We start from the raw sequence: 20,581 nt of genomic DNA, 5'->3' as shown, positions 1-20,581 counted from the left end.
GAGGCAGTTTTGTATGAACTGATACAAAGTGAGATAAGCAGAACTAAAGGAACACTAGACACAATGACTACAACAATATAATTTTTTTTAATCACTAAAAAGGGAGTTTTTAAAAAAGTAATCATTCCTGAGAACCAGTGATAAAATATAACACCCTTCCACATCAGGAGATAAGGAGCTACAAAGATAGAATATTATTAAAATACGTTGTCAGATGTAGTCAGTTTTTGGTTAATTCTTCTTCCTTGTTATGAGGTAGGGTTCAATCTGGAGAGAGGAAGAAGAGGATTTTTTTCTATAAATGACTGTGATGTAGACAAAAAGCACCCCCTCTCAAAAAATTTTTCTTTTGTTTTTGAAGAGGACGTGTTTAAAAATACTAAAAATACATACCCTACATTCTCTAACATGGTACCTGGCATATGATAAATGTTTAATAAATTTTTGTTGAATGAATGAATTCCCTCACTGAGAAAAACCAGAATATTAAGTGTCTTCATTGCCGTCACAGATGATTTAAGCCAGAAACTAAAACCTTTGGGTGAAGAAGAGCGAGAGTTCATCCTGAATTTGAAGAAAAAAGAATGTGAGGAAAAGGGATTTGAATATGACGGAAAAATCAATGCATGGGATTTGCATTACTACATGACCCAGGCAGAAGAACTCAAGTACTCCATCAACCAAGAGAAGCTCAAGGAATACTTCCCAATGGAAGTGGTCACTGAAGGCCTCCTGAACATTTACCAAGAGGTATTGGGCCTTTCATTTGAGCAAGTGACTGATGCACATGTCTGGAATGAAAGCGTTACTCTCTATACAGTGAAAGATAAAGCTACTGGAGAAGTATTAGGGCAATTTTACTTGGATCTATACCCAAGGTAATTCTATAAATTACTCCTCACTCTCTTAGTCTTCTATTGATAGCAATTCTGCCATATCCTTTGCCTTTGGCTATTTTTAAATTCACATTGTTGAGAGTCCACTAGTTTCCATTCTGAAATTAATCCTCTCAGCTTGGTTCTTCGACATGAGTTGCTGCATAGCACCAGGTGTTAAATCTGATCTGTTCTTCAGAATCGCTTTCCCATTCTCTGAAAATGTCTGTGAAACCCATAGTAGGTTGGTTTCAGTCCTCAGGTTTGCTAGAGCAAAAGAAAACACAGTATCCCCAGGTCACTAATTGGCAGAAATTGCTCATCCACTAATTCTAGGTGACTTCCCACAGTTGCTGGGTAGGAGGATGAGTGGCTATTTGGCCCATTTAGCGCCACCTGGGTGACCATATCAGTATTGTTATGGTTAATCCGGTGTCGCCAATGTGAGCTACAGTTGTTCTATGCAATTCTGTTGCTTAAAATAAAACCACTCCAAATGCTTATTTAAAATGAGAGTATGGGCCATAGTAATAGCTTTCAGAATTCTTTCTCAGGTGACCTTCCAGGCTTGGGAGTGATTATTTTTGCCTGCAAGTCTCCCTCACTGTCCTGTGTGTCTGCCAAGATACACTCAATATAACTCCTTAGCCTAGCATTTAAGGTTCTCCAAAATCTGGCTCCAACCTACCTTTATTCACACTACTCCCCTTCACACTTTCTACATTTCAGACAGACTGGTCTACCAGCTGTTCTCAGATCTCATCCCGCACTGTTCCACCTCCATGTGTCTTCACATAGGCCATTCCCTATGTATAGAAAGCACTCTTTTCTCATTTAAATGCTCCTCTACCTATAAGTCCAAATTTTGGTACTATCTCCTCCCTCCATGAAATCTGCCCTGATATGCACCCCTAGCTGAAAGTGAGTTATCCTTCTTCCAGTATTCTTAGATTCTTTTGGCTGAAGATCTCCTTTGCATTAGTCACAGATACCATAACTATTTGTAGACATGGCACATCCCTCTTAGTAGGCTTGGGCTTCTTGAGGCCAGGGACTGGTTTTTGTTGTTGTTGTTGTTGTTTTTTCTCTTCATCTCCCTAGGAGCCAGCATAGTGCTTTATATACTATGGGCACCATTTCGGTTTGTTGAATTAAATTGAATTGGATACTAAGAGAATAAGTCCTTACTGCCACTTTTCTAAATTCTGGCCTTAGCTATGACTGTAATTATCTTTTGTAGGAATGGAGAAAGCTTGGGGATGAATATTAGGATGGGCATTCTATACAACTTAGACTTTCAGCCACTTTGCCTGTTCTCTTCATAAGGATAACCTTTCAGTCTAGAATCTAGATAAATAGCTCCTGCTTAGTTTCTTTTGTTCAGCTGTGTCAATAAGAACCACCCTGAATAGTTTCGAGACAGACCAGCTCCTTGTTAACTGTAGTAGCTTCAGCAGGCAAGAGCCAGAAAGTGATGGAAGACACTAGAAAGGGAAGAAACAAAACAAAGACAAAAAGAAAAAAACATAAACCTGAGTGCTTTTAGTCATCTGAGGGAAAGAAAATCAAAGCCAGCCCTGTGGCCTCCATTAGGTAATCTGCAGCTTTGAAGTTCCCATCCTTGGTACTACTCCTCTGTAAGGAGAGGTGAGTTTATACTGTATTGGGTGCCTCTTCCCAGGCCAAGGTAGAGTATTCAGTTTCAGACAAGACAGGCCCATTTATAAATCGACTACTTTTGGTAGCATGAATTCTGCCCTTTTTGAACAGAGGAAGAATCGAATTGTTTGTGGTCTAATCTAGAATTGGATATCAGCCTAAGAAAGGAAACAACCATTTGTGTAAGATGAAAACTACCTCTGACTTCAAATTGACTTTTACTTCTGTGGCTAATTACAAAAGCTGAATTGGTGCTCTCCTCAGAAATGACAAGAAGGATATTATTAAAATAATTTGGGCTGTCAAATGTGCCAAGGCAGGGATAATTTTCATTCGAAGAGTCATATTCCCCAATAAAGTAAGTCTTGATAATATAGCTTCAAGGTGGTGTTTTTAACACTTTTATAGTCTGAATGCAGATCAAAGCATACTGTTTTCACTTTATTTTTTTCATGTTTTTCTTTCCTTTTGGTCTGTTTCTTCTTTCACAACATGACTAATATGGAAATATGTTTTACATGATTACACATATATAATCTATTTAAAATTCTTGCCTTTTTAGGGAAATGGGAGAGGAGAGACAGGGACAGTGGAAATTTGGAACTCAAAAATTTTTTAAATGAATGTTAAAAAATGTCTTGACATGTCATTGGAAAAAATAAAATATTATTTAAAAAAACACTTTCACAAAAACCCCAAGCTACCTTGTTTTCCACAGGGTGAATGAAATATAATAAGAACCTTCTGGTAATGCTTACAACAGACCACATCCTTATTTTTCTACCTCCATCTTCCTTGGCATGCTATGCCAAGGACTGTTGTTTGTAAGAGTTCTCAACCTATACATCATAGGCACTTAATATACATCTTCTAACTTGTTTCTGTGTCTCTTTAACTCAGGGGAAGGAAAGTATGGCCATGCAGCCTGCTTTGGCCTGCAGCCAGGCTGTCTCCTACCTGATGGTAGCCGAATGATGTCTGTGGCTGCCCTGGTAGTAAACTTCTCCCAGCCTGTTGCAGGCCGTCCCTCCCTGCTGAGGCATGATGAGGTGAGGACCTATTTCCACGAGTTTGGTCATGTCATGCATCAGATATGTGCACAGGTGAGTGGCTTTTTGAAATCTTTCATTCCAAAAAAACCCCATTGTTGCCACTGCTTTGTTCCAGATCTAGTGTTTTTTTTCTTCTTTTGACTGGTGTCATGTTTTGTCACCTTAAATCCCATTTTTTTCCCCAAGAACTAAACCTATTCGAAGGTTTTGCCATTACGCTACAACAGTACAAAGGTATAACCTTTTGTTTCTTTTCTCTTCTTAATTTTTTCGCATTTAATAAGCTTTTCTCTCACTCCCACCTCCTTCCATATATCCCCATCAATAAAGAAAAACAAAATTGTTTTTGCTTTGTTAAAAAAAATGCAGAATTGAGCAAAACAAATGTCTACTTTAAGCCAAAGGTGCAAAAAAGTGTGTCTCATTCTACATATTGAGTCCATGGTAAACCCTATGAAATCATTGTTGGTCATTGTATTGATCAGAGATCTTAGAACAAAATTATATAATCTTTGGCTTGTGTGTCTCCTTGTTACCACGCCCTGCTTCAGAGGGCATAAGCCATTGATGAATGAGACTAAGAAAGTTCAGCTTATGGAAAGAGAGCAAATTTCTATGGTTCAAGGGCAGATTGAGTGCCATATACTGGCTTCTCTTTTCATTTCTATTCTTCCCTGTAAGACCTTGGTGTAAACTGCATAGATTACCTGAGATTTGGTCTGTTTCTTGTGCTTGTTAACCTTTTGCTTACTAACCGCAGTTTTATATCCTTTATTTCCTGGACATGCCATCTTGTAGTTTTAAAAAGAGGTTTTACTTTTTCTATAACTAAAACAAATGTTTTAGAAAGTTCAAAAAGCAGGCTGAAAGAGGACAGGGTTGGTAGCATCCCAGGCAGCAGAAACCCAAGACACATGAGAAAAATCCCACCATGGTTTCCAAAGGACACAGGCCTCATGAGGGCTCTCATAGATATAAGGGGTTCAGGAACTGTGGCATTGGAGACTCACTTGGGAGCTCAGAAGAGTTGTTTTCTGCAGTGAAAATCAAGAAATGTAGAGGGGCAGATTTTCAGCAAAGAGAAAAGGAGTGCTTCAGTGTGTCTTGGCAGGTCCCAGGTAACCACCCATAAACAGCTTAGGTTTTACAAACAGTGGACAGACTGCCCATTCAAGAAGGAAAGGACTAACAGTCTTTCCCTGTTGTATTTTGTAGTTTTATATTACAAAATTATATATATGCTGATTGGGGAGGTTAGGAATTCAAGCTCTATCTTCTTGGTTTTGAGCTATAGATTATTACTGGGATCCTATTAAGTCTGTGATTCCATAGAAGTAGTGGGTTAACCTTAGGAGAAGCAAGCATATTGGATTCTGACTTGGGTGTTTTTTTGTGATTTGGAGTATTCATGCAAAGGTGTTTTAGCACCTTGGTTTCCTTAACTGAAACAATAGCAGTTTTCAAGGAGTTTCAGTGGTACGTGTGTGTATGTGTGTGTATGTGTGTGTGTATACACATACATATATAATTAATAACAGTAGTAGTAATTATAGGTAGCATTTGTATGGCACTTCAAGGGTTTTTTACATGTGTTATTTCATTTGATCCTCACCACAATCCTGGGAGACAGGTGCTAATTATTTTCCCCATTTTGTAGATGAAAAAACTGAAGCTGAGAGAGGTTAAGTGATTTCCCCAGAATTGCCCAGCTACTATTTCTCTCAGGCAGTATTTGAACTCACATCTTCCTGATTCCATGTCCAGCACTTTTTCCACTGTCCCACCTAGCTGCCTTTTGCTGCTTTTTACCTTGACTACATCATGGACCCCATAAAGCCTACTATCATCTTTCTGTACTTTATTTTTCCTTGGTTGTTTGTTAAATTAAGTTTGTCCTTGGGCCAGCTGCTTTTTTTTTTTACCTTTTTTTTTCATTTTAAAAATATTTATTTATGGGGCAGCTAGGTGGTACAGTGGATAGAGCTCTGGCCTTGGAGTCAGGAGGACCCGAGTTCAAATCCAGCCTCAGACACATAACACTCACTAGCTGTGTGACCCTGGGCAAGTCACTTAACCCCAATTGCCTCACCAAAAAAACAAAAAACAAAAAAAAATTTATGTTCACATGTATTTATCATTCCTCCCTTCTGCTGCTCACCCCAACTAAACATCACCACCACAAAGAAAAAGTAGAAATCAAAACTCCTATAACAAACACGCATAGTCCAAATAAACAAATTCCCATATTGACCATGTCCGAAAATATATGTCTTATTCTCCATTTTCAGTCTATTTCCTTTCTTGCAGGAGGAATGTGGTATATTTCATCCTCAGTCCTCTGGATTCCTGGTTTATCATTGTCATGATCAGAGTCCTAAAGACTTTCAGAGCCTTTTTGTCTCTATAATGTTGTTATCACTGTATAAATTGATTTACTAGTTGTGCCTACTCCACTCTGTGTCAGTTCATAGAGATCTTCCCAGTTTCCTCTTATTCCTTTCATCACTTCTAGTGGCAAAATAGCATTCCATTCTATTTATACTTCCCAGTGTGTTTAGGGCTCCCCTTAGATTCTAGTTTTTTGCTTCTACCAAAAGACCAGCTGCTTCAAAATTGAAAATTATGTTCTTTACTGCATTTAAAGTCAGACATTTTCATTGTTTTGCAAAACTTTTTTTTCTTTTTCCTTTTTTCTTCTTTATTATAAAGGATGGCTTTCTGGGAGAGGGCAAGAGAAGGAATACTTAGCGTGGGAAAGGTGGGTGATAGACAAGATGTCAATAGAATTTTTTTTTAAAAGCTACATACTTAGTACCATAATATTTCATATCTGATCAACTCCCTCATCAGCATAGCTGAGCACAACGCATTTACCAGGTTAGAATCTCCCCTTTAAAGCAGAAGGTCATAGCCAGCAGTGTGCGTTTTGCCTGACCTCATTAATGCACAAAAATGTGTCACCCTGTAGAACAAGGCTTTAATACATTACCTTGATTGGTCAAACCTCTTGTAGGATTATCTCAGAAAAACTATTTATAATTTCTTATTTGCTTGGCTCCTAATCCTTTGAAGTGTTCCCATAGTCCTTTTGGGCTTTAAAATAGGTTTAAAGAACAGTATTTGAAGCCAGTGTTGATTGGATTTGTTTTCCGAAGTTATTGATAGGACAGAATCAGACAACAATTTCAGAGCCCTTTTTTTCTTTGCTAAACAACATAGTGGTGCTTTGGTATCATTTCCACAGACAGGAATAGCCTGTCTCGTCTGTCTGGGAAAGAATGAGTGAATAAATAGCTTGCAACACACATTCAGCTTGAGATTGAATTGAGAGATTAGCTTGAGAGATGGTGGTTCAGTGGATGAGTCCTCCGCCACAGCTGTGTGTAGATTTTTAGCCTGTTGCACTTGTCTTGGAGACGTTTAGATGTGTTGGCAGGACAGGCCAGTTTTCAGGCATGTGGCAGCACTGGTTCAGTGTTTGGTCAGTGTCTCATAGCTAGATAATCAGCCCTTTGAAAAGTGTGAAAGATCATATCAGTCATAAGCATTTATTAATCACCTAACACATGCCAGACACTGTGATAAGCGCTGAGGATACAAAGAAAGGCAAGACAGTCCTTGCCTCAGGACGCTCACAATCTAATGGGGGAGACAGCATGTAAACAACTGTTTATGAACAAACTATGGACAGGATAAATTGGAAATATTCAACAGAAGAAGGACACTAAAATTAAAGGGGATCTAAAAAAAAGGCTTCTCGTAGAGAAAGGGATGTTAAAATGTTCTTTTAATTATCCTTGTTTGTATGTTCAGTAGTTTTGCAGTCATGTCCAACTCTTTGTGACCCCTTTTGGAGTTTTTTTGACAGAGATACTGGAGTGGTTTACGGTTCCCTTCTTCAGCTCATTTTACCGATGAGGAAACTGAGGCAAATGGGGTTAAGTGACTTGCCCAGGGTTACACAACTAGTAAGTATGTGAGGCTAGATTTTAATTCAGGTCTTCTCGCTTCCAGGCTAGGAGCTCCATCCACTGTGCCATCTAGCTGTCCTGTCCTTGGTTATCTTATGCTTATTTGTGTACCTGCCGCCCCAACCCCTCCAGTTAGACTGTAAACTCTTTGAGGACATTGTTTTTCTGCTTTTTCATCTTCAATGCCTTACTTTAACTTGGCAGTTAATAAATGTGTTGACTAGTAAATGTGTCACATAATGTGTCCACTTCAACCACTACCTTAGCTCACCTCTTGTTCCCTTGTCACCTCTTGCCTGAAGTATTGCAATAACCTTCTCTTGGTTCTTCCGGCCTCAAGTCTCTCCCAACTCCAATCTATACTTGACAGAGCTGCCAAAGTGATTTTACTTGAAGTGCAGGGCTGACCATGTCACCCTCCTCATCAATCAATGCCCTATTACCTCCAGATTCAAATAGAAAATCCTTTGTCTGACATTTAAAGCTCTTTACAGACTTTTTACACATTCCTTCCCCCCTTGCCTTCTCTGGTCCAGCCATAATGGCACTGGCCCACTTGCCATTCCTCACACATCTCCCATCTCCTTGCCTTTCTACTCTCTGTTCCGCATGCCTGGAGTGCCCTCCCTCTTTGCCTCCATCTCTTAGAATCCCTGGCTTGCTTCAAGATACAGCTTAAACACTACCTTCTATATGAAGCCTTTCTCATTTTCCCCAAATCCTAGTGTTGTTCCTCCCCAAACTACCTTGTATTCATTTTCTTTATATCCTGTACATATTTACAATGTATCTGTCCTTTTCCCTATTAAAATGTAAGCTGCTTCAGGGCAGGGACTGTTTCACTTGTCTTTGTATCCCCCAGTACTCAGTACAAAGCTTAGTATCTACTGTGTGTTTTAAAATGCTTATGGATTGGTTGTTTTTGTTTAATTGAATTGTAAAAAACTGACCTTTTTTTAGGATAAATATATGGCATTTGTAAAACTTCATCAAAGTAAGCTGAAAAATGTTTATATCTAGGGGGCAACATATAATTACTCTGGAATAGGGGTTCTTACCCTGGGGTCTGTGACTTTGTTTTTTAATATTTTGGTGACTGCATTTCCTGTTCAAGCTACCATTTTAAAAATCTTAGTTTGGGGGTAGCCACCACCCCCATTCCTTCCACACACACCTGTATCCTAGCCAGGCTTTAGCCCTTGTATTGCCTTTCTTCTGCTTATTTCCCACATTGGCAACAGCTCTGCTCTCAAGGTTGGGATTGTACTTGATCCTCCCACGATGTGTGTCTCTAGTGGAGCCTCACTGTTCTCGAATACAATCATTTTAAAAGAGAGAAGGCTGCCTACTAATGAAAAACACCTTGATGTAGTGGGTAAAGGACCACATATGAAATCCAAAAGACTTGAGTTCAAAACTCACTTGCTGTGTGATGCTTTCCAATTCCCTTATCCTTTCTGAGCTGTACTTTGATACATGTAATACCTATCTCAAGGGGTTCTTGGCAGGCTCAGATTGAGATAATATGTGAAAAGCATGATGCAAACTTTAAAACATTTCATAATTGTTATTATAATTTCTCTTTCTGAAGCAAGAACAAAAAAGACAGGATGAGTATTAAAAATAAGAATACTTGTTTTGCATGACTTCATATGTATAATGAGTATCTTATTTCTTGCCTTCTCAATGGGTGAGGGAGGGGTGAAGGAAGGGAGAGTGTTTGGAACGAGAAATAAAAATTAAAAATAACTTATAGTGAAGGAAAATTAACATATTAGGAAGAAAATTTGGTCAGGGTTTTTCCAGTCTGGATTGAGGCAGACAAGAGAGACCCAGAAAGGAACCCACCTCAACCCCAGGCAACCTAGCCATCTTCTTTCTGACAGACTAAAACTATTACCTCTTTTGCTCTTTGCTATCATTTGGATGTCAGGCTGAGCTGAAGTTAATACAGGTCAGTTTTTTTTAAAAATACCTCATTATTTGAAACTGAGTAGTAATTTACTGATAGCCATCTGTTAAGGAGGAGATAGAAATGAAAAGTACTTTGTCAATAAGGAAGTATTCTGTGACTAAGTAGCCAGGGAGGAGAGAACTGGTCTAGGAATTTAGGTCTCCTGCATTCCAGTTTCCTTTTGCCCCTGACCCCAGGCAACTAATGTATGTGTCATTTTATACATCTGCAAAATAGAGATGAGAAAACTAACCGACCTACTTGAATTGCAGGGATGCAGTATGGATAACAATAATAGCAACTTTCCTTTATATAGCACTCTAAGGGTTACAAAATGCTTTCCTCACAGCCATCCTGTGAGAAGGCAGTTAATAAGTAACATAAAATTCTGACTAAAAGTGTGATTCATATTCTTATTACTATTATTACTTCCAGTGATTGATAGGAATGCAGGTTACTTCAGAAAAGAGCCAGTGGTGTTTCAGCTTTCTCTTTGTGGGTTGCAGCTGTCCCTTTTCTGTGGCTGGATTTATTCCCTCTGAGGACTTCTCTATCTTCTTTGAATTTGACTAGAGATCTTTCAGGTCAGGAGACAGAGGGAGTTGGCTTAGGGATCGATAGTGTGGATAACCCAGAACAACCAAGGTCAAGTCTCATGAGACAAGTCCTTTTTACAAATAAAGTACCCTCATTGATTTCAGCAGTCTCCTCCATCTCTCTTGGGGTTCTGGCTTATGAAAACAACCTTTCGGTGGGACTACTAAAAACAGGTTTCTTAGTTAGGAGGACAAGCCAGGTGACTTTGTTGTCTAAGTAAAATCAAATTGTAGTTGAGAATTTTCAGTGGTTAAGTTCATACGGAGTTTACTTTGGCACACTCCTAATGTGTGAGTTGGCAAGTTAATCCCTCTTTATGGCATCTAGTCATCTGTTGTAGGTTCTGCTGGAGCCTAAGAGCTCTTAATGAAGTATATTTTAGCCATACTATTGTCTATTGAAAAGAATAATGGAGAAAAATCTGGATTTCAGGAAACCTTTCTCTTCTCAAGGATTTTTAACCAGACTGGAGTTCATGCTTGCATTGTTTTCCAGGCATTTCATGTCAGATTATTTCCTGCAGCAATAGGACCTGGTGACTTTTGGGGTTGCCACCTGCCGGGGTGGTGATTCAGTAGATTACTCTATTTATTTTGTGGGACATTGAATCTATTTTTAAAATACTCTAGTATCTCTGGAATGCTTGTTAGCATTGTTGACTAATTCTCAGAGCTAGTTTACTCAAACACCCTACAATTTTTCACACTGAGAACTATACGAAGGATTTAAGTAGTGTAGGGATGAGTCAGAGAGCTGGCAAACTGAACTTGCCCCAGTACCAGAACAGTGAATAATTCAGAGGCCACCTTGTACCCGCAGAGAAGGCTGCTTCTCTCCACTGTCCCAAACCCCCCATTGTAGGTAGGGTTGGCTCCATTATATAGAGGGATTCCCAGGCTCTGCTGGGACTAGCTCTTTCCCATCTATGGATTTTGTTGTTACTGTTTTGCTGCAGTCACATACCAGTAGTGGCTAGCTATGAATTCTTGTCTGTTTGGGACTTTAGTTTTTTGCTGGAAATGGAGCCTTTGAATTTTGCTGGGTTTGTGTAGCTTTTATTTTGGAAAAAAAAATTCAAATGGAGTTGCCTTGAGGGCCCACAGAGAATCAGCATGACTGACTTGTCGGGAAATTAGTGAGTTGATGGAGCTATTTTTAGGCTGCCCTCCCTCAGAATATTTCCTTTTGTTCCTCAGAAGACATTGTCGATGTGTTCATTCACTGGCTCTGCTCCCCTCTCTTCTCTCCACCTACAGGATGGCTTGTGAATAGAATAAGTCTTCTCTTCTCTAGCAGGATGACATAAACATTCCATTGGTTCTTTTCTTGCTTCTCAGTTCTTTCTTGTTAGACATTCATTTGTTCAGCCTTCCTCAGAGGGCCAGAAACTCCCAGTCTTTGTTCTCTGGGGTTGATGGGTTTTTTATCCTCACTAGCAAATCATTTTAAAATGATTTGCATAGATATGATACATATGTCAACTATCAAGACTGCATTTTTTCTGAACCATTAAATAGTGCCAGGTGACACTATAATGTTACCTTTATTCTCTGTGATAGTGTTTATTTTAAAATTACAATCTTCAGAGGTTTGCTTGCTTCAGTCAAATATTAATCAATCGTTGACCAAGTGCTTACTGTGTGTTTGACTCTGCCAGGCACAAGAGATACAGATACAAAGGTAAGACAATTTCCTCCCTCAATGAGCTTGCCTTTTACTGTGACGATACAGTATGGTTACAGATCAGTCCATCAACAAGCATTTATTAGGTGCCTGCTGTGTCCCAGGCACTTTGCTAGGCGCTGGGGATTTAATTACAACAAGTGAAACAATCTCTACTTTAGTTAAGGAGTTTATGTTCCAATAAGTAAATGCAAGGTGTTTTTAAAATTTATGTTATTTTAAAAAGATGATTGCACATGAAACTGCAAACCTATTATATACCACTTGCTATACCTTTTAAATATATAATAAAGTTATAGTACAAGTTGGTTTTTTTCTTCCCTGTCCCTCCCCCATAGAGATGGCTAGCATTAAACACAAATATGTAAATATATGTAAAATTACTCTATACATACTTCTATTTATCAGTTCTTTCTCTGTTATACAGGAAACAGCAGGCGGACCATTTTGGCCTGGGCACGAAGTGTATGACTAGGAATGATGAATCTTTATTAAAATGGAAAGATAGGTGGAGCCAGATTGTAAAAGGCTTTAAATGCCAGACAGAGGAGTTTGTATTTTATCCTATAGGTAATATGAAGCTAGTAAAGTTTCTTGTGCAAGGGAGTAATATGGTCAGACCTGCACTTTAGAAATATGGTTTTCGCAGCATTTATTAAGCACTTGCTAAGTGCCAGACACCATGCTAAGAGCTAGAGATACAAAGAAAGAAGAGGTGGAGCCAGGACAGCAGAGAAAAGGCAGTGAGTGGCTCACCTGAGCACTCTCCAAAACTCTGAACACTTTAAATAATTCCACAAAACAGTTCCTGGAATGGTAGAACCCACAAAAGGACAAGGTCAAATAATTTTCTAGCCAAAGACAGTTTAGAAGTCAGCATGAAAGGTCCGTGGTAACCTGAGTGAGGGGGGAGCACAGTCCAGCACAGCCCCAGCCACAGTGAACCAGGAGCAGGCCTTGGAAGTCACTGACTCTGCAGTAGCAGCAGCTGCTTCTGGAGCTCTCAGCCCCCAGATGGTAAGGGGGTCAAACAACTGGTCAGAAGGAGATTACAGGGGTCTCTTTGCTAGCACTGAGGCAGGACTCTGTTGCTTTGCCCATACTCAGATCTGGATTATAGTCCTGGGTGTCAGGCCTGGGGTGAGGAGGAGCACTAGCACATCAGAGCTTGTGGCCACAGTAGAGCAAGGACCCTCGTCACAATTCCAGAGCAGAAAAGAGTGCATGTGATCACTCACAGACCAGAGCACAGTCCAGGAGAGTAGTAAACACCTCTCCTTAGATCATTACCACCTTGGAAGAACTGAAAATTTACGGGTCCCTAGAAGTACCTCTGAAAACAGCTGCATAAAACCCCTGAAGTGCTCCCTTCACCTGGAAGCAGAGCCCTACTTTAACAAAGAGTTAGAAGTCAAGTAATAAGCTGGGAATATGAGCAAACAATAGGAAAAAAAAATTCTGACCATACAAAGTTACTATGGTGACAAGGAAGACCAAAACACACACTCAGAAGAAGATAACAAAGTCAAAGCTCCTATGTCCAAAGCCTCCAAGAAAAATACGAATTGGTCTTAGGCCATGGAAGAGCTCAAAAAGGATTTTGAAAATCAAGTAAGAGAGGTAGAGGAAAAATTGGGAAGAGAAATGAGAGTGATAACAAGAAAATCATGAAAAACAAGTCAATAGCTTGGTAAAGGAGACACAAAATTATACTGAAGAAAAAATGACACCTTAAAAAATATGCTAGGCCAAATGGTAAAAGAGTTTTAAAAAAAAGCCAGCTCGGAGAAGAATGCCTTTAAAAGTAAAATTGGCCAAATGGAAAAAGAGGGGGAAGAAATTCACTGAAGAAAAAATTCCTTAAAAAGTAAAATGGGCCAAATAGAAAAGGAGGTCCAAAAGCTGACTGAAGAAAATAATTCCTTAAAAATTAGAATTGAGCAAATGGAAGCTAATGACTTTATGAGAAATCAAGAAATAATAAAACAAACAAAAAAATGAAAAAATAGAAGACAATGAGCAATATCTCACTAGACAAAACAATGGACCTGGAAAATAGATGGAGAGATAATTTAAAAATTATTGGACAGTGACAGCTAGGTGGCACAGTGGATAGAGCACTGGCCCTGAAGTCAGGAGGACCTGAGTTCAAATTTGACCTTAGACCAAACACTTGATGCTTACTAGCTGTGTGACCCTGGTCAAGTCACTTAACCCCAATTGCCTAAAAATAAAAAAATTTTAAAAATTACTGGACTATCTTAAAGTCATGATAAAAAAAAAAAGAGAGAGAGAGAGAGAGCCTACACATTATCTTTCAGGAAATTATCAAGGAAAACTGCCGTGATATTCTAGAACCAGAGGATAAAATAAAAATGGAAATAATCCACCAATCACCTCCTGAAAGAGATCCCAAAATGAAAACTCCTAAGAATATTATATATAGCCAAATTCCAGAGCCCCCAAGTCAAGGAGAAAATACTACAAGCAGCCAAAAAGAAGCAAATCAAATATCAAGGAGCCACACTCAAAATATCACAAGATTTAGCAACTTCTACATTAAAGGATCAGAAGCTTGGAATCTGATATTCTGGAGGGCAAAGGATCAAGATTTACAACCAAGAATCACCTACCCAGCAAAACTGAGTATAATCCTTCCAGTGAAAAAAAGGGATATTCAGTGAAATAGAGGACTTTCAAGCTTTCTTGATGAAAAGACCAGAGCTGAATAAAAATTAGACTTTCAAATACAAGCTTCAAGAGAAGTATAAAAAGGAAAACAGGAAAGGGAAATCACAAGGGACTTAATAAGGTTAAACTGTTTAAATTCCTGCATGGGAAGATGATACTTGTAACTCTTGTAAGAACTTTCTTATTCTTAGGGCAGTTAGAAAGAGTATATATAGACAGGAGGCACAGATGTGAGTTGAATATGAAGGGGTGATATCTAAAAAAAAATAATTAAGAGATGAGAGAGTAATGCACTGGAAGAAAGGGACGAGGAAAGATAGAATGGGGCAAATTATCTCACATAAAAGAGGCAAGAAAAAGCTTTTACCATGAAGGTAAAGGGGAGTGAGTGAATTTTATTCTCCTTGGAACTGGCTCAAAGAGGGAATAACAAACACATTTAATTGGCTATAGAAATCTTATCTTACCCTACAGGAAAGTAGGAGGGGAAGAGGTTAAGAGAAGGGAGGGCAGATTGAGGGAAAGGGTAGTCCGAAGCAAAACACTTTTGAGGAGGGACAGGGTGAAAGGAGGGAGAGAATAGAGTAAACAGAGGGGGAGATAAGATGGAGGGAAATAGTTAACAGTCACAACTGAAAAAAATTTTGAGGCAAGTTTCTCTGATAAAGGCCTCATTTCTCAAACATATAGAGAACTGAGTCAAATTTATAAGAATACAAGTCATTCCCCCAATTGATAAATGATCAAAAGATATGAACAGTTTTCAGATGAAGTAATCAAAGCTATCTATAGCTATATGAAAAAAAATGCTCTAACTCACTATTGATTGGAGAAATGCAAATTAAAACAATTCTGAGGTACTTACCTCATACCTATTAGATTGGCTAATAGGACAGAAAAGCAAAATGACAAATGTTGGAGAGGATGTGGGAAAAAATAGAGATACAAAGAGGGGCTAAAATAGTCTCTACCCTCAAGGAGAGTAGATTCAAGTGGGAAGACAAGTTATGATCTGGTGAAAGCCTCCTACAGAAGGTGGGATCTGAGCTGTCTTAAAGGACACCAGGGAAACAAAAGGCTAAGGGGAGGAGACAGTATTTCAGGCATGGAGGACAAACAGTGCAAAGGCACGAAGGTGGGAGAGATGGAGTATCATGTTCTTGTAATAGCACATTGTTTAGTCGTGTCTGACTCTTCATGACCCCATTTGGAGTTTTCTTGACAAAGATCCTGGAGTGGTTTGCCATTTCCTTCTCCAGCTCATTTTACAGATGAAGAAACTGAGGTAAACAGGGTGAAATGACTTGCCCAGGGTCACACAGCTGTAGTAAACGTTTGAGGTCAAATTTGAACTCAGGTCCTCCTGACTCCAGGCCCCAGGTTCCCTCCATTGTGCCACCCACCTGCCCAATACAAGCAGGCCAGAAAAACTAGATAGTAGAGTATGAGAAAAGGAGTTATATATAAAACTGGAAAGATAAGAAGGGGCCCTGCTGTGAGCTTCAAATGACAAATGAGGAGCTTCATATTTAAGCTAGAAGTAATCAGAAACCACTGGAGTTTATTGAGTAGAGGGGCTGACCTGTGCTTTAGGAAAATCACTCTGGCAGCTTGGTGGTGGACTTGAAGGGGGAAATGATGTTAATAACATTTATGTGGCACTTTAAAGATTTACAGAGAGCCTTAAAAGTAGCATCTCATTTTATCCTTACAACACCCCTGTGAAGTAGGGGCTAGTATCAACCCATTTTAAAGATGAGGAAATGGAGGCAAACAGAAGTTAATTAACATGCCCAGGGTAACACAGCTAAGCAGTGTCTGAGGCTGGATTTGAACTAGAGTCTTTCTGACTTCAGGTCCAGTGCTCTCTCTACTTAGCTACCTACTAGAGATTCTTGAGGCAGGAAAATCAGTTAAAAGGCCATTGCAATAATCCAAAGGAGAGGTGATGTGGGCCTGAACTAGGTGACTGTGTGAGTGGACAAGTGCTTATGTGAAGTTAGAAAAGATGATCGCAACAGATCAGATACGTGAGGTGAGCCAAAGTGAGGAGCTGAGGATAACACATAGGTTGTAGTCCTAAGTGACTGGAAGGTGGAGATACTCTGGACAATAACAGGGAAGTTTGGAAGAAGAGTGGAATTGACAGGGAAAGATGATAAATTATATTTTGGACACATTGAGTTTGAGATTTCTATGGCACTGGAAGGTAGAGATATCCAGCCAGCAATTGCAGAAGAGAGAGGCAGCTAATTGATTCAGTGGATAGAGTACCAGCCCTGGAGTCAGGAAGACCTGAGTTCAAATCCAGCCTCAGGCACTTAGTAGCTGTGTGGCCCTGGACAAGTCACTTAACCCCAGCTGCCTCTAAGAGAGAGAGAGAGAGAGAGAGAGAGAGAGAAAGACATGTAGATTTAGGAAACTTCTGTATAAAGATGTAGTTGGACCTATAGGATAAAGTCATCAAGACAGAATGTAGGGAAGAGGTCCCAAGACACTAACTCATTGAGAATTTGTGCACCACAGCCCTAATTTCAGTCATCCAAGCTATAAGGAAGTCAAAACTACAACCAAGGAAATACACTGAAGCTTTACCCTGTGCCCTCAGTTCATTGCAGGCATTGATCCTCCCTGCTTTGGAACTCCCAACCTAGGGCTGAGCTGAGCAGTGAGTGATCCAGGGAGTACAAACTGCTCTGGGCCACTCTGAGCAGCAGGCTCCAGACTAGATGTCTCCTATCACCAGCAGCCCTCAGTTCTATCACCACACCCTTACTTCCCCATCCCATTTCTATTTTCTGCTCTTGGCTAAGTAATCAAAATAGTATGAACATAGCTTCTAGCCCCAAGAGATAATCAATTTCCCAATGCTCCACTCACCATTCCAACCATTCCCTACTAAACCAAAACTCCCTTTTCTAGCTACCTTTCTTTATCTATTGTCTGCCCCATTAAAATGCAAGCTTCTGGAAAGCAACTACTGGCTTCTTTTTGTGTTTGTATTCCCAGGGCTTAGCACTGGGTAAGCCCTGAGTAAATGATTTTTCATTTAAATAACACTATTTACTATAAACAAGTCAGTATAAGGTAGTCTTTCTTTCCAGGGGGCATATTATGTTACTTCCCATATGAGGCAGTTCTCTTGCATTTGTTGTTTTTCTGTTGCTTCTTTGTGATCCCATTTGGGGTTTTCTTGGCAGAAATACTGGAGTGGTTTGCCATTTCTTTCTTCAGCTCATTTGATAGATAAGGAACTGTGGCAAACAGGGTTAAGTGACTTGCCCAGGGTCACACAGCTAGTAAGTGTCTGAGGCCAGATTTGAATTCTGGTCTTCCTGACTCCAGGTCTGGTGTTCTATCCACTCTTCTACCTTCTGTTGCATAGGATCTATCAATGGAAAGCTTTACAGTAAAGCAAACTGACATTTGTTTAGTTTGGGGACAGATAGAGATAAACAAGGCAGGAACTCTGCCCTCAAGAAGCTTGTAATCTAAGCACCAAAATAAATACAACAAAGCAAAGTGAAATATGATAAATGGATAAGGGTCATGTGCACAAGATGTTTAGAGACATTAAAGAGGGAGATCAATTCTGGCAGAAGGTCCACAGAAAGGTCTAAAGGAAGCATTTACTGTATCATAAAGAAAGGTAGTTAGCATCCGTATCCTTACATGTATCCCATATCAGAGCTCGAAGATATTTAACATTCTGTCCCTCAAAGATCCCTCCCTCAAAAATTCCCTATTAAAATTTAAATTCCTTAGGGACTTCTGAGAGTAGCAGCAGAAAGAATTCTAGCTACTAATTCCAATTCTCTCTATTCTTTTTTATTAGCTTTTTTTTTTGTAAATAGCATTTTTTTCCAATTACCTGTAAAGATAGCGTGTGGGACAGTGACTCTAAATCAATTAAACTCAGAGACTTCTCAAGGTGGAAGCAAAGGTTACTTTTTATTACAATCTCGAGAGAAGGGGAGTCTGCTTCCCTGGTACACTTCCAGGAGGAGATAGGCCAGGCACAGAAAGCAAAATGAGATTATATACCCTAATGCAAAAAACCTCCACCCACCACTATTCCTTACTCCCATTAGCTGGGAGGCAGACTTACATTCTAGGCCTGAAAATTCAAAGACAAAGAACAAGGAAACAGGGTATACAGCCAATCCAAACATACATGTCCTTATTTAGTAAACATAATGCTGGCATAGCAGTGGTGTGGTGATCAGGAGGGGGTTTAGGGCCGAATTCCCATGAGTTAGGTAATTCCTAGGAAACCAAAATTTACTGCAATTTCACCTCCCTAACCTTACCCTTCCCCCTTATCCCAGAGACAAGAAAAAGCAGAAGCCCTCCAAGGGCAAACAGTTCAGGCCAGGGGCAGGGTCAGTCTTCCTGCTAAGCATTAAAAAAAAAACACAACACAGGGTCTGAGCAGGGGAGGATCTTGAAAGCAACAATCAAGAAATATTAACAAGAACCATTGATCCCCTGAGGAGGCATCACTTTTGAGAGATCATCTCTCTCAATAGTTTCCAACAGTCGTTTTTTATAAGATTTTGAGTTCCAAATTTTTTCTCCCTCCCTCTCTCCCGTCCCTTCTCCCCAAGACTGCAAGCAATCTGATATAGGTTATACATGTGCAATCATGTAAATGTGTTTCCACATTAGTCATGTTGTGACCGAAGAAATAGAACAAAAGGGAAAAGCCACACACACACACAAAAAAGTAAAAATAGTATGCTTTGATCTGCATTCACACTCCATAGTTCTTTCTCTGGATGTGATTCGCATTTTCCATCATGAGTCTTTTAGAATTGTCTTGGATCATTGTATTGCTGAGAAAAGCTAAAGTCCATCATAGTTGACCATAGCACAGTGTTGCTGTTAGTGTGTACAACGTTCTCCTGGTTCTGCTCACTTCACTCAGCATCAGTTCATGAAACTTTTTCCGGGTTTTTTCTGAAATCTGCCCACTCATCATTTCTTATAGCACAATAGTATTCCATTACATTCATGTACCACACCTTGGTCAGCTGTTACCTAATTGATCTGCAGCCCCTCAATTTCCAATTCTTTGCCACCATGAAAAGAGCTGCCATAAATATTTTTGTACATGTGGGTCCTTTTCCCTTTTTTAATGATATCTTTGAGATTCATACCTAATAATGGGATTGCTGGATCAAATGGTATGCACAATGTGGTTGCCTTGTGGGCATAGTTCCAAATTGCTCTCCAGAATGGTTAGATCAGTTCACAACTCCACCAACTAGGCATTAGTGTCCCAATTTTCCCACATCTTCTCCTACATTTATCATTTTCCTTTTCTGTCATATTAGCCAATCTCATAGGTGTAAGGTGGTACTTCAGAATTGTTTTAATTTGCATTTCTCTAATCAATAGTGATTTAGAGCATTTTTTTCCATATGGCTATAGATCGCTTTAATTTCTTCATCTGACAATTGCCTGTTTATATCCTTTGACCATTTATCAATTGGGGAATGACTTGTATTCTTATAGATTTGACTCAGTTCTCTGTATATTTGAGAAATGAGGCCTTTATCAGAAATACTTGCTATAAAAAGTGTTTCCGAAATTCTTCCCCTCTCTATAGTTCTGACAGGGAAACAATTCCTTGCTCTCCTGATTTGTCTATGGTATCACACTTTATATCTAAATCATATGCCCATTTTGACCTTATCTTGGTATATGGTGTGAGATGTTGGTCTATGCCTAGTTTCTGCCATACTGTCCTCCAGTTTTTTCAGCAGTTTTTGTCAAATAGTGAGTGTTTATCCCAGAAGCCAACGTCTTTGGGTTTATCAAACAGTAGATTACTATAGTCCTTTACTACTGTATCTTGTGTATCTAATCTATTCCAGTGATCCATCACTCTGTTTCTTAGCCAGCACCAAATAGTTTTGATGATTTCTGCTCTATAATATAGTTTTAGATATGGTATGTCTAGGCCATCTTCCTTTGTATTTTTTTTTCATTAATTGCCTTGATATTCTTGACCTTTTGTTCTTCCAGATGAATTTTGTTATTATTTTTCCTAGCTCTATAAAATAATTTTTTCATGGTTTGATTCGTATGGCACTT

The 20,581-nt window shown here is 39.3% G+C and overlaps 1 protein-coding gene across 1 annotated transcript in view; it reads left to right on the top strand.

Annotated features, from left to right (window-relative positions):
• NLN (neurolysin) overlaps nt 1–20,581 on the top strand; it is a 154,601-nt gene that overhangs the window by 80,197 nt on the left and 53,823 nt on the right. The window contains 2 exon segments of the mRNA XM_078153173.1: nt 512–877; nt 3,435–3,637. Of these exon segments, the coding sequence (XP_078009299.1) occupies nt 512–877; nt 3,435–3,637 (569 nt within the window).

Source organism: Phascolarctos cinereus, unplaced genomic scaffold, assembly GCF_003287225.1.
Source record: "Phascolarctos cinereus isolate Bilbo 61053 unplaced genomic scaffold, phaCin_HiC Scaffold_4;HRSCAF=312, whole genome shotgun sequence".
NCBI classification, from domain to species: domain Eukaryota; kingdom Metazoa; phylum Chordata; class Mammalia; order Diprotodontia; family Phascolarctidae; genus Phascolarctos; species Phascolarctos cinereus.
Note: the sequence above shows the minus strand (reverse complement) of the source record. Positions and strands in the feature narration are given on the sequence as shown.